This window comes from Trachurus japonicus, chromosome 15 (assembly GCF_045865225.1).
Source record: "Trachurus japonicus isolate A0001 chromosome 15, Traja_1.0".
Taxonomy (NCBI): Eukaryota; Metazoa; Chordata; class Actinopteri; order Carangiformes; family Carangidae; genus Trachurus; species Trachurus japonicus.
The window spans coordinates 3262748-3274952 of record NC_140921.1 but is presented as its reverse complement, the minus strand read 5'-3'; the positions used below and the strand labels follow the sequence as shown (position 1 = coordinate 3274952).

General features: G+C 39.4%; 1 protein-coding gene across 3 annotated transcripts in view; it reads left to right on the top strand.

Annotated features, from left to right (window-relative positions):
• eml4 (EMAP like 4) overlaps positions 1-12205 on the top strand; it is a 47386-nt gene that overhangs the window by 20360 nt on the left and 14821 nt on the right. For 2 of the 3 annotated variants that reach the window (XM_085799251.1, XM_085799250.1), the window contains 7 exons: positions 4317-4457; positions 4847-4872; positions 6075-6110; positions 8475-8598; positions 9753-9902; positions 11430-11499; positions 11612-11722. In XM_085799251.1, coding sequence (XP_085655377.1) covers positions 4317-4457; positions 4847-4872; positions 6075-6110; positions 8475-8598; positions 9753-9902; positions 11430-11499; positions 11612-11722 — 658 coding nt within the window. The remainder of the gene's footprint in view (positions 1-4316; positions 4458-4846; positions 4873-6074; positions 6111-8474; positions 8599-9752; positions 9903-11429; positions 11500-11611; positions 11723-12205) is intronic. The other variant, XM_085799249.1, reaches the window with a different exon arrangement.

Sequence of the window (12205 nt, the reverse complement as noted above, 5' to 3'; positions counted from 1 at the left end):
TATTGATTTTTGTTCGGAGCGTCTTGCTCTTGTATTGCAATTTGCAGACGGTCCCTGCGCACTCGCCCGGCTACCGGCTGCGCATAGAGATCAATGTTTTCCATCCAGCTCGGAGAACGGCTCGTTTTCGTAAAAAAAATCGGTTTTTGATTCTTGTAGGTAGTAGTCTGTAGGATTATGATGTGAAAGAGGCATCATTTGTGTTTGAACAACGTTTCGTCTCAAAGTTATTGATCCCGGAAGTCCGAATCTGTGAATATCTTTCCAACTTTACTTAACTGCCTGACAATATGAGGCGTCAGATATCTAACACCATCACACAAATTAGTCAACGTGAGCTAAGTTAGCAAGCTGTATGTTTAATCGAAATATCAAACAGAGTAGGCTAATAACGTGACACCAATCATTTTAATACGGTTTTATCTACTTACCAACAACTCCACCACTGCTTCCTGGCTCGCTGGCGAGTGGCGACCATGACTTGCTTGCCAGAAAGACGTCGTTGGTGTAGACACTTGTCACTCAAACATGTCTGACCAATGGGGAAGCACCCGCCCACTGCGGTACGTTTGTGTCAAAATGATTCAAAAAAAAAAACGACTTCAAAACTTTTTTCACTTCATTCAAAAAAAAAGAAAGTTCAATCAAAAAAAAAAACACTTCAAATGATTTTTTTTTTTTTGCATTTAAACAGTTTTTTCTTTGATTGAAAATATTTTTTTTTTTGATTGAAAATGTTTTTTTTTTGATTGAAGCAACTTTTTTGGGATTGAATAATTAAGACACAAATGTCCTACCCATAACATGGTCCAAACACAAAAAAGATTACTTCAATCAAAGAAAACATTTTCAATCAAAAAAAAAGTGTTCAAGTGCAATTTTTTGAGTCTCAAATATTTTTTTGCATTCAAAAACATTTTTTCTATGATTGAAAAGGTTTATTTTTTGATTGAAGTGATTTTTTTATTGAAAATATTTTTTGTTTGTTTGAAGCAACTTCTTTTTTGATTGAATTATAAAGACACAAATGTCCTACCCATAATATGGCCCAAACACAAAACAACAATACTTCAATCAAAAAAGTTGCTTCAAACAAAAAAACCTTCACTTCTATCAAAAAAAACATTTTCAAGCAAAAAAAAATAGTGTTCAAATGCATTTTTTTGAGTCTCAAATATATTTTTGCATTCAAACACTTTTTTTCTTTGATTGAAACGGGTTTTTTTGATTGAAAATATATTTTTTGATTGAAGCAACCTTTTTTTTGATTGAATAATAAAGACACAAATCTACCTCCATAATGTACAGTTTACCCTCCTAAAAATCAGTATACCCACTTCAAAACATTAGACTACACCACTGGGGTTCAGGTGCTACGGGAGCTCCTGATTGGCTGGCTGAACGCTCCCAGTCCAGCCAATCAGAGGCAGCGTTTCTGGCCCTGTGGCTCCTCGGGCGCCGGTCTTAGTGGCCTGGAGATCTGGAGTCTCCTCTCTGCTTTGCCATGAGACCCTCAGGCCGGGCTGTTCCATCAGAACCACTAACCTGTTCTCCTGCAGCTTCACCTGAGGACCTCCTCTCCCAGTGCTGCTCCTCTGGTCTAACTCCTCCTCTGGTCTAACTCCTCCTCCTCCTGCTCCTCCTCCTCTGGACCTTTCTTTGGCCTCCTGCAGATTCTTGATCTTTCAGGAATCTCTGTGAGATCTTGAAGGATCCAGGATCTCCAGGAGCTTCGTGAGAACTCCTGGAGATCCTTGAACTTCTCCTGAGATCTCCAGGAGCTTCCATGAAATCCTCGATCCTCCTTAAAGGGATAATAGCATTTTTTTTTAAAGTGGAGTTGTATGATCTACAAATAGCCCCTAAGTACTTTAATTGCAGTAGAAGACTCTCTGCACTCCTCCCGTTAGCAACGCCAGCCCATAATAGCCCTGCCCAGAGATTTACAACATACAGTGTTGTGAACAGACCCAAAGAAACGGCCTATTTTCACGGCCTAAAAGAGGTTTTACCTGAGAAAAAAATTACACAGTTCCATTGTTTGCTATAATATAATTTTTTCCAGCCCCTCAAAGTGCAGGAAAAACACAGTTTTTATTTGGACCTAACCAACTCACGTATCCCTCCGCCCAGGGTTAGCGCCCGCCGATCAGCAGTTGGTTAGGTCCAAATAAAAACTGTGTTTTTTCCTGCACTTTGAAGGGCTGGAAAAAATTATATTATAGTGAACGATGGAACTGTGTATTTTTTTTTCCAGGTAAAACCTCTTTTAGGCCGTGAAAATAGGCCGTTTCTTTGGGTCTGTTCACAACACTGTATGTTGTAAATCTCTGGGCAGGGCTATTATGGGCTGGCGTTGCTAACGGGAGGAGTGCAGAGAGTCTTCTACTACAATTAAAGTACTTAGGGGCTATTTGTAGATCATACAGCCCCACTTTAAAAAAATGCTACTATCCCTTTAATCCTCTTCTCCTTCTCCTCCTCTTTGCTGGTAGAAAGCTCAGGCTGGACTGTGTGTGTGTTTTTATCAAAGCTACTAACCTGTTCTCCTCTGAGCTTCACCTGAGGACCTCCTCTTCCTCCTCCTCCTCCTCCTCCTCTTCCTCCTCCTCCTCTTCCTCTTCCTCCTCCTCCAGCGGCCTCCTACCAGCTGGCCTTTGATTCTCTAATGTGTGCGACTTCACTAACCTGCTCCAGGGTTGTGAGCGTGTGTGTGTGTGTGTGTGTGTGTGTTAAACAGACTGAATCAGTTCAATGAACCAAATGACGACTCGTGTTAAATCTGAAATCTGAGCTCAGCAAATATCACAGAACAACCACATGGTGATGATGTCACACTAGCCACGCCCCACATTATTACCACATTGTTATGAGTTATTACTAAGCTATTAGATGAGCACTCAGTGGTTATTGTTATTCCAGTACTGAGCAGTAATAATACTGAGCTGCTACACGAGTTCTTATTACAGTGTTATTACACAAGCACTCAGTAGTTAGTACTGCGTTATTACAGTAGCTCTCTGTTATTACATGAAAACTTAATGCATTGTTATTACTACAGTAATACACAAGTACTCAGTCATTACATAAGTACAGGTAGTTATTACAGGAGTTTTATAAAATGTCATTATATTCCCTGAGTTATTACCACATTATTATGAGTTATTACTAAGCTATTACATGACCACTTTGCAGTTATTACTATGCTATTTATTGAGTTATTGTGACATTATTCCATGAGTTTGCAGTGGTTATTACCCTATTAATACATGTACATAGTTATTATTACCTCTACATTACACAAAGTAAATAGTATGCAGTGGTTATTACTAGGTAATTACAAGAGTACATAGTAGTTATTAATGCATTATTACATGAGTTGTTGTGACATTATTCCATGAGTTTGCAGTGGTTATTATTTTACAATTACAAGAGTACCTAGTCTTTATTAATGCATTATTACATGAGTTGTTGTGACATTATTCCATGAGTTTGCAGTGGTTATTACCCTATTAATACATGTACATAGTTATTATTACCTCTACATTACACAAAGTAAATAGTATACAGTGGGTATTACTATGTAATTACAAGAGTACCTACAGTAGTCTTTATTAATGCATTATTACATGAGTTAGTGTCACATTATCCCATGAGTTTGCAGTGGTTATTATTTTACAATTACAAGAGTACCTAGTCTTTATTAATGCATTATTACATGAGTTGTTGTGACATTATTCCATGAGTTTGCAGTGGTTATTACCCTATTAATACATGCACATAGTTATTATTACCTCTACATTACACAAAGTAAATAGTATACAGTGGGTATTACTATGTAATTACAAGAGTACCTACAGTAGTCTTTATTAATGCATTATTACATGAGTTAGTGTCACATTATCCCATGAGTTTGCAGTGGTTATTACTTTACAATTACAAGAGTACCTAGTCTTTATTAATGCATTATTACATGAGTTGTTGTGACATTATTCCATGAGTTTGCAGTGGTTATTACCCTATTAATACATGTACATAGTTATTATTACCTCCACATTACACAAAGTAAGTGCAGAGTATGCATTGGTTATTACTACAGTATGTAATTACAAGAGTACCTAGTAGTTATTAATGCATTATTACATGAGTTATTAACATGACAGTAAAAGACAAGGAGACGTCATCTGGAGCTTTGAACAGATTCTGTTTCTTCATCCTCCTGCAGCTCTACTCTGTTACTGACTGTGTGTTTCCGTGTGTGTGTGTGTCCCTGTGTGTGTCCCTGTGTGTGTGTGTCCCTGTGTGTGTGTGTTCAGGGGGCCGAGTGTGAAGCGGTCCTCGGGTATGGAGCGTTCTCAGAGCAGCACCTGGGAGAGTTCGGACGAGAACAGGAACAAACTGGTGAAAGCTGCGTCCACCTCCAAACTGCTGGCCAAGGTGGTGAAGAACGCTGAGAGGTACAAACACACACACACACACACACACTGACACACACACACACTGACAGACACAGGAGGAAACTGCGGAGTCGTCTCTCTAGAATTAAGTAATTTTACCAGTTTCTTCTCAATTTTTTTAAAACTTTCTCTTTTTTTTTTTGAAATTTTACCACTTTTTTTGAAAAATTTTACAACTTTTTCTAGAATTCTTGAGTAATTTTACCAGTTTCTTCTCAATTTTTTAAAACTTGAGAAATTTTAGCAGCTTTTTCTACAAAAAAAAGCTAAATTTTACCACTTTTTTCTAGAAATGTTTAAACTTTTTTGGAGAAATTGTACCATTTTCTCTTCGGAGTCGTCTCGTAACAATGACATGTTTGTTTTCTTCTCCTTCCGTCTTCTCTCAGGCACAAAGACCCAGTGGTCAGTCAAGGTAAACACACACACTCTTCATCTTCATCATAACAGGACCATAGTCATCATCATCATCTTGTGTAACAGCCAATAGGAAGACAGAGCCGTTGTTGTTGTCGTCTTCGTCTGTCAACAACAACAACAACACTGCTTCTGAGACATTTAAGGTTCAGTGATTCCTTTTAGGGGCGTCCCCGAGTCGTCGACTATCTGACGATTTGATTCAGAGAGGTTGGATCTGAATATCAACCTCGTTGTCGAATCGTAGCAAAATGTGGTTATAAAAAAAAAAGTCTTTGTTTTCTTTATAATATTTGATTATGTTTTACCTTCAGAGGAGGGAAAATTTTATTCGGGCCTATAGTTTTATTTAAAAGATTAAACTAAGGGACGTGTCTCTGTCTACAACACAAACTCATACTCGTCATCGCTACGCAGAAACCGAAAGAGAGATGGTGATGTTGTGCACACGCAGCCTAATGAGTGAGATCAGGAAAAGGATGGATGGAGAATGTCCTGTTATTGTGATCTTATGGCAACAGAAGAATTAAATTGGTTTATTTGGGTGTTTTAACTCTTTTTTCTCTGGAGCTAAATTGCAGCCTGTGAGCCTGAGCTCAGGGCAAAGGGAAAGTTAGACACAAATATTTTTAACAGTTCGCCGCACGCATTTGTGGATCCTCCTGTGGCAGAAGTGTAGCAAAATTCGTAGGCCTATGTAAAAAGACGCAATTGATGACAGACATTTACAGATTTGTCTACGTATTTACAGAACTGTTTACACCTTTACAGATTTATGTATAGCCTACTTACAGGTCTTTGCACGCATTTGCAGATTTGTCTTCATTTGCAAATCTGAATACAGACAAGGATTTGTTTTACACATTTACAAATTTGATTACGCACACAGATTCTGAATACACATTTGCAGTAGCCTACACATTTACACACACACAGATTGAGATTTGCAAATAATAAAGTAACAATAAAACCTCCATTAAAAAAAACAACCTGATTTGACTATTAGTCGACTAAAGGCAAAACCTAACGAATCAGATGAAAATCCGTATTCGAGGACGCCTCTAGTTCCTACATCTCAGATCCAGTGTTCCAGTGTTGTTGTTGTTTGTTGTTGTTTGTTATTTATTTGTTTGTGTTGATGTTTGTGTTGTTTTGTCCATGGTCGTGTTGTTGAGTGACGATGTCTTTGTCCCAAACCAGCCAAAATGTCGACCCGAGAGAAAAACAGCCAAGCTGGTAAGTCCTGAAGAGTCCGGCGTCAGCGCGCGCTACGTAGCTAGCTAGCAGGCTAACAACAAGCTAACAGGCTAACATGCTAACAGCAGCTGAATTAGCGCTTCCTGTTTCTGCTCTGAACAAATCACATCTCTTTCTCTCTCTGTCTCTGCTTTTATATCGTCAGCCTCGCTCACCCTCCTGCTCTCTCTTCCCTTCAGACTGTTCAGGTGATGTCACACCTGTCTGTGGCTCCGCCCCCTCACATAATTTACCTCCATATAAGGGTCCAACAGGTGTTTTTATTGATATAAAAACAGAGAAAAACTCCAAGGCACTCCGTTTAAATCAATAAAATGCATTTTTTTCTGGTATTTTCACGGTGACATATTAAGAATAACTCAGCATCAAGCTTTCAAAACTTTTTAATGTGTCACTATGACAATGCCACATATAATAAAGGCATTTTATTGATTTAAGCAGAATGCCTTGGAGTTTTTCTCTGTTTTATATTTCTTATACCCCTCAACAAACAGCACCTCTAATCAAGAAATGAGTCCACCAAGCGCTCCTTGTTTGAACATTTTTTGATTCTTGCAAGAATTTGGATGTTTTTATTGTTTTAATGAATCCACCTGATGAGACCCAGTATCTAAAGCATTGGTTCTGAAACTTCAAGGACCCCTAAACTGACACAAATTAGACCACGGACCCTCCCCCATTGAAACAAAACACCAGAAATACACAATATATACTGAATAACACTACTTTTTTTAGTCAGTGTACGTTCAAATTGGGGCCAATGGCGTGAATTTTTGGAAACATTTTGGAGACATTTCTGGAAAAAATGTAATATTTAGAAAAAATTCAATTCGAAATGTAAAAATTGTAGGAAAGAAAAGTGGTTAAATTTTGGGGACCACCTTAAACCCTCTCACCGCCGCCATTCCCATTTTGATTGACAGCTAGGTTAAAGGGACAACGAGGAGTTTTGGAAAAGCAAAGCGTTTTCACACTACATTTATGAGCCTCCGCGCACCGTGAAATTCTTTGACAAGACAGACTCATGTTTTCATTCATCAAGAATTAAAGTCAGAGGTTGGAAGACGATCACATACCGTCGTAGTTCCCACCATAAACGGAGATTCGGCGGCGTTATTCTCATGACTCGCCGCGAAACCGAAAGTAAAGAAACGCTGGTCGGCTCGCCCAGCATTTCCACCACCACTAAAGGCTCATATATGCTCCATTTACGGACGTAATTGTATGCGTCCGTTTCAAACGTTGTTACCGTCACTGCCCACATACTTTCATGCGTCCTTTACGTTGGCATGGATGTTATCCAATACATCCACTAGGGGGCAGCTCAGAGTCAAAAGTTTATGACAACACACATGGCGACTACGGAGGAGATCTTGATAATGTACATCATAAATAAAAGAAGAAAACGGACTCGTTATGTGATGCGGTGGTCGGTAAGGCCGTTAAATTCATCACGGCTGGAGGACGGAGAATTTTTTTCTCTCGTTCAGCCATCGTGTCTTCTTCAAGTTCTTCTTCTGTCTCACACTGGCTCTAGGCTACGTATCGGGTAGTGACAGCAACAGCGCCCCCACGGTTTCCGGAGGTACTGCTCCGTTTGGTGCGTATCCGTAAGCTTTGTGGAAACGGACGAAAAACGGACAAAATGAATGCAGAGTACGGACGAAAAACTCTGTCCGTATCCGTATGCGTATTTAACGTTGAGCATAAATGGGCCTTTAAAAATAGCAAAATAACGATAGAGACAAAACCATATATTTATCTAAAATGGGCCCATTAACAAGTGTGGGTAGCGTAGATTCATCCACATTAACATGAGACTTTTTTATTGTCGCGGAATGTTTCGTTCTGCCGATGGAGAAACTCCTCGTTGTCCCTTTAAGGTAAAATAAATATATTTTTTGAACAGCAGTGATTCTGTGGAGGTAAACTACTACTACTACTACTACTACTACTACTACTACTACACACCTGCCTCACCTGCATCACCTGCATGGCATCGACTCCTCCGTCCCCGTCCCTCACCTGTCTGACTCAGCGGGTCTCAGTCTGTTTCCACACGCAGACAGACTGAGACCTGTCACCTGTCACCTGGCAGCCGACAGGCGTCTTTACTGTAATCTGATTGGATAAGAGGCCAACACAGCTCACCCGTCACAGAGATCAGTAACAGGCCAGGATGTTCTCGATCAATCCTTTTATTGATTATCTGTGACTAAGATTAAGGCCAAAGTTTGTGTTTGTTGACAAATGAGAATCCAAACTAAGTCAACAGTGATGATGATGATTGTGATGATGGCGAGGCTCCAACATGTCTTCCTCTCTGTGTCTCTGCTGTTTCAGACGGGAACTTCGTTAAGATGTTCATGCGCGGTCGACCGATCACCATGTTCATCCCCTCGGACCTGGAGAACTCGGTCGGGGTTCGGACAGAACTTCCTCCAGAGAGACTGAAGCTGGAATGGGTGTATCCTTCACTGTTTCTAGTAAAGCTCCTTCAGAATAAAGGTAGATAAAGCTCCTTCAGAATAAAGGTAGATGTTTGTATTAAAGCTCCTTCAGAATAAAGGTAGATGTTTGTGTTAAAGCTCCTTCAAAATAAAGGTAGATGTTTCTATTAAAGCTCCTTCAGAATAAAGGTAGATGTTTGTGTTAAAGCTCGTTCAAAATAAAGGTCGATTTTTGTGTTAAAATTCCTTCAAAATAAAGGTAGATATTTGTGTTAAATCTCCTTCAAAATAACGTAGATAAAGCTCCTTCAAAATAAAGGTAGATGTTTTTTATTAAAGCTCCTTCAGAATAAAGGCAGATGGTTTTTATTAAAGCTCCTTCAGAATAAAGGCAGATGGTTTTTATTAAAGCTCCTTCAGAATAAAGGTAGATAAAGCTCCTTCAGAATAAAGGTAGATAAAGCTCCTTCAGAATAAAGGTAGATAAAGCTCCTTCAGAATAAAACGATCCTTCAGAATAAAGGTAGATGTTTCTATTAAAGCTCCTTTAGAATAAATGTAGATGTTTGTGTTAAAGCTCCTTCAAAATAAAAGTAGATGTTTGTGTTAAAGCTCCTTCAGAGTAAAGGTAGATGTTTCTATTAAAGCTCCTTCAGAATAAAGGTAGATAAAGCTCCTTCAGAATAAAGGTAGATGTTTATATTAAAACTCCTTCAGAATAAAAGTAGATGATTTTATTAAAGCTCCTTCAGAATAAAGGTAGATGATTGTGTTAACGCTCCTTTAGAATAAAGTAGATAAAGCTCCTTCAAAATAAAAATAGATGTTTATATTAAAGCTCCTTCAGAATAAAGGAAGGAAAATAATGTGCAAAATATAAATCAATAAAAGTGTATATATACTAACTACATTATAAATATTATTTATTTGACCAGTTTTGAACAACACAAACTGAGTTCAAGATTAAATTCAAGATTGGATCACGTGATCTAATCTGATCTCCGAATCCGTTTTTGGTTTTGAAACGATCCATTTTCAAGATTTGATCCGATCCATGATCCAAAATCCGATCCGATTTACTTTTGAACAACTGGGCCCAGATGTTTCCTCTTGGGTTTATCTCTAAGCCTGTGTAGTGAACCCTCAGTAGAAGTCCTTGACCTCGGCACAGGTACGGTTACCGTGGCAGAGACTGCAGAGCGAACGTCTACCTCCTTCCAACCGGGGAGATTGTTTACTTCATCGCCTCCGTCGTGGTTCTGTTCAGCTACGAGGAGCGGGCACAGAGACATTACCTCGGACACACCGACTGTGTCAAGTGGTGAGTGAAAATGATTAAAATGTGTTAAGAAGATGCATAATTCAATAATATAAGTATACAGGATTTAATGATTAATAATTTCATTTATAAGTTTATATAGTGGTTAAAAATGTTAAAAGCATATTGGTATTCATGTTTTTATGTGATTCGGTATATGTCAGTAAAAAGTATACTTCCCCTTTAATAGGGGTGGGAGAAAAAATCGATTCACATAAATATCGCGATATCTTTTTTGACGATTTTTAAATCGATTTTTTTTTTTTCAAAAATCGATTGTTCTTTTTTTTTTGGAAAAAAATCTTTTTGAATTTTTTTTGTTGAATTTTTTTAAAATATTGTGCAATGTGCATTTGTTCGCCTTTTTTACATACAGAGAGTACAGGTTTTGAAAAGGGTTTAAGTTCACTTTATAATGGAGTACCGTATGTTAATTTATAGGCTCCTACAGTGTTTGTGTGCAGATAAATGTTAAAAACGCAGACTAAAAATCGAGAGAATTGGCAATATCGTAGAATCGCAATTTAAATCGAATCGCCATCCAAAAAATCGTAGAAGAATCGAATCGGGAGAAAAGCATATCGTCCCAGCCCTACCCTTTAAGAACGCCGAACGGTGTGGGGGATTTTCTGTTGATCTGAGAGCAGGCAGTCAGAGCTTGATAGCTGGAGAAGCAAATGGTTTTCTTACCTGCTTTTTAGTAATTAGTTGCTACAAGTGTGTTAGCCAGCCACTTTGTTTGTAATCCTGTGGAATAAAACTGGAGATTTTTTATATTTTTTCTTCACAACAAAAACATTTCCAGAGTGGATTTTGTTGACCTGCACAGCTGGGTTAGCTACAGACACTGCCTGTGGAAAAGCAACTTTTTGCTAGCAATAGACTTGTTGAGTAAGCCACTGCAAGATCTCAAGCTATTTTAAAGGCCCCATGGCATGAAAAGTGTGATTTTGGTTGTTTTTTGGTGCTTGGGGAGGTCTCTGGGCCACGTATATACTGCCACATGCATCAAACTGGTCATAAACGGAGAAACACACACCGTCCATTTGTAGGAACTGTCTCTTTAAGACAAGCGGATAGCACTTCCTCCTTTCTGTGATGTCACACACAAGGTAACTCCGCCCACCATGACCAGTTGTTTTTTTTTTTCAATTTTTATGAATGCAGCTTAGGTTTCAGTTACTTGCCTGTGATTGGCCCGACCACATGCCACTCAAAAACAGTCAGCCAATCAGAGGAGAGGTTCTCATTCTCTCTTCTGATTGGCCAAATGACCTGTGCCTGCTAGAGCTCCAGAAAGAGGCAACAGAAAGGGGCAGTAGAAACGATATTAAGCAGATCACAGGTACTCAAACCAATGATACGTCTTGTTAGGGATATCAGCAGGTAAATAAACCCAGAGAAAAGTGCACAGCATGTGCCTTTAAACCTCTACACTGCTGCTGCTGCTGCTGCTGCTGCTGCTGCTGCTCTCTCATTGGTCAGCGGTGACAGCTGAGTGACATCATCTCTCTGTGTCTCTCGTCTCAGTCTGGCCATCCATCCTGATAAGATCCGGATCGCTACGGGACAGATCGCCGGCGTGGACAAAGACGGACGGGTGAGGACAGACAGATGTGGTTTTAAAAAACTAAAAATTGCTGCTAATTGATTTGTTTTTAAAGAGTCTGACAGACAGCTGTAACTATGGTAACCTGTGTGTGTTAATTCAGGCGCTGCAGCCTCACGTTCGTATCTGGGACAGCGTCAGTCTGGCCACGCTGCAGGTCGTCGGCATGGGAACGTTCGAGCGAGGCGTCGGCTCCCTGGCTTTCTCCAAAGCTGTGAGTATCTAAGTAAAGGTTATCTACACCTGTAGCGCCGCATTATGTAATAACGCAAAGTCTAGTTAAATTAAGTTAAAGGGATAGTTCAACATTTTGGCAAATTGTCCCATTGCCATAATCCCTATAGTCATAGCAGTAGGGTCGTTACCTTTAATTGTCGGTGCAAGCTATTTTTAGAACGGCGGAGCAGAGCCGTGAGCTGCTCAGAGCTACGCTACGGAGGCTCATTATGGGATTTCTTGGTTTCCCTCATCAAACTCATCAAATACACAATCCAACAACTCCACAACGCTCTGGTGGACAAGTTGTGACCTGCACATTCACCACGCTATGAGATAATAACACAACGTTACCAGACAGAGTTGTTTTAGAGGGAAATTCATGCAAAACCGCTGATGCACGTTGCCTTCAGGGACAGTTTTTCATCAAGCAGTCTCTGTATTTCCCTCTAAAACAACTCTGTCTGGTAACATTCTGTTA